The 913-nt window shown below is 38.3% G+C and overlaps 1 protein-coding gene across 3 annotated transcripts in view; it reads left to right on the forward strand.

Moving 5' to 3' along the window:
- LOC118733561 (NCK-interacting protein with SH3 domain) overlaps positions 1–913 on the forward strand; it is an 81147-nt gene that overhangs the window by 67376 nt on the left and 12858 nt on the right. For 2 of the 3 annotated variants that reach the window (XM_036463001.1, XM_036462999.1), the window contains exon 2: positions 368–552. In XM_036463001.1, the coding sequence (XP_036318894.1) occupies positions 368–552 (185 nt within the window). Of the gene's footprint in view, positions 1–18; positions 251–367; positions 553–913 lie in introns of those variants that run through there. The other variant, XM_036463000.1, reaches the window with a different exon arrangement.

Consider the following 913-nt stretch of genomic DNA (forward strand, 5'->3'; position numbering starts at 1 on the left):
TACTGACAATTAATGTGGTTGTGATGGTGACAATTGCATTATCCGCATTTTTGGCAGTTTCACGCTTTCCACTGCCTTGTTGATGCATTCTGCACGCTTCCCGCTTGCAGCCCCAACAAATGTGTTTGAAGCTTCAAATTGGGACAATTGACTTTAGTGCCTTGAGGCGCAGCTTCTGCTGCTGACGTGCTTTTGTTAATTCGATTGTGTGTTTTTATCTACACATCGCTGCTACATTTGCCTAAATACTGTGTGTTTATAAATATTAACCTAAATAATAAGTTTATATACCTACCCCATTTAATGTCATCCTGTTTTTCTTTTTTCGTTGTTTCCATTTCATGGAATCGCGTGTTCATCCATGCAGAAAGCATCGAAATGCTGAAAGCACTTTATGACTTCCAGGCGGTCTATCCCAAAACCATAAGTTTCGATGAAGGGGAATACTTTATATTGTACCAGACTTCTGCTCGCCAAAGAAACTGGTGGCAAGTTGTTAGCATGAAAGGCAATATTGGTTTTGTGCCATCAAATTACGTAATGAAAATCAAGGTAAGTGAATGGTAGAATATTTTATTTGTCTTACTGGTGTTTATGGTAAACTGGTTGGAATGTTGAAAGTTATCCTTAATCGAATGTTGGCTCAAGATGCATTTGCCTAATATAGGAAAATGATTTTGTAACGTTACCGGGGTGTGGCCAATATAACGTGCAGCATCGTTTACCAAAAGCTTACATATAATAGATATTGGCGCATATTCAACTATTTCAAGCCCCTGTATCAGTTATGTCTACGGTGACCATCCGTTCTGTATTATACGGGACAGTCTTCTTTTTATTACCTCACTCTTATTAGCTCGAGATGTAACTATGTAATATTGATGCGCCTAAAAGATGCAGCGATTTCTATTCT

This window comes from Rhagoletis pomonella, unplaced genomic scaffold (assembly GCF_013731165.1).
Source record: "Rhagoletis pomonella isolate Grant_MI unplaced genomic scaffold, Rhpom_1.0 Rhpom_scaffold_00002, whole genome shotgun sequence".
Classification (NCBI taxonomy): domain Eukaryota; kingdom Metazoa; phylum Arthropoda; class Insecta; order Diptera; family Tephritidae; genus Rhagoletis; species Rhagoletis pomonella.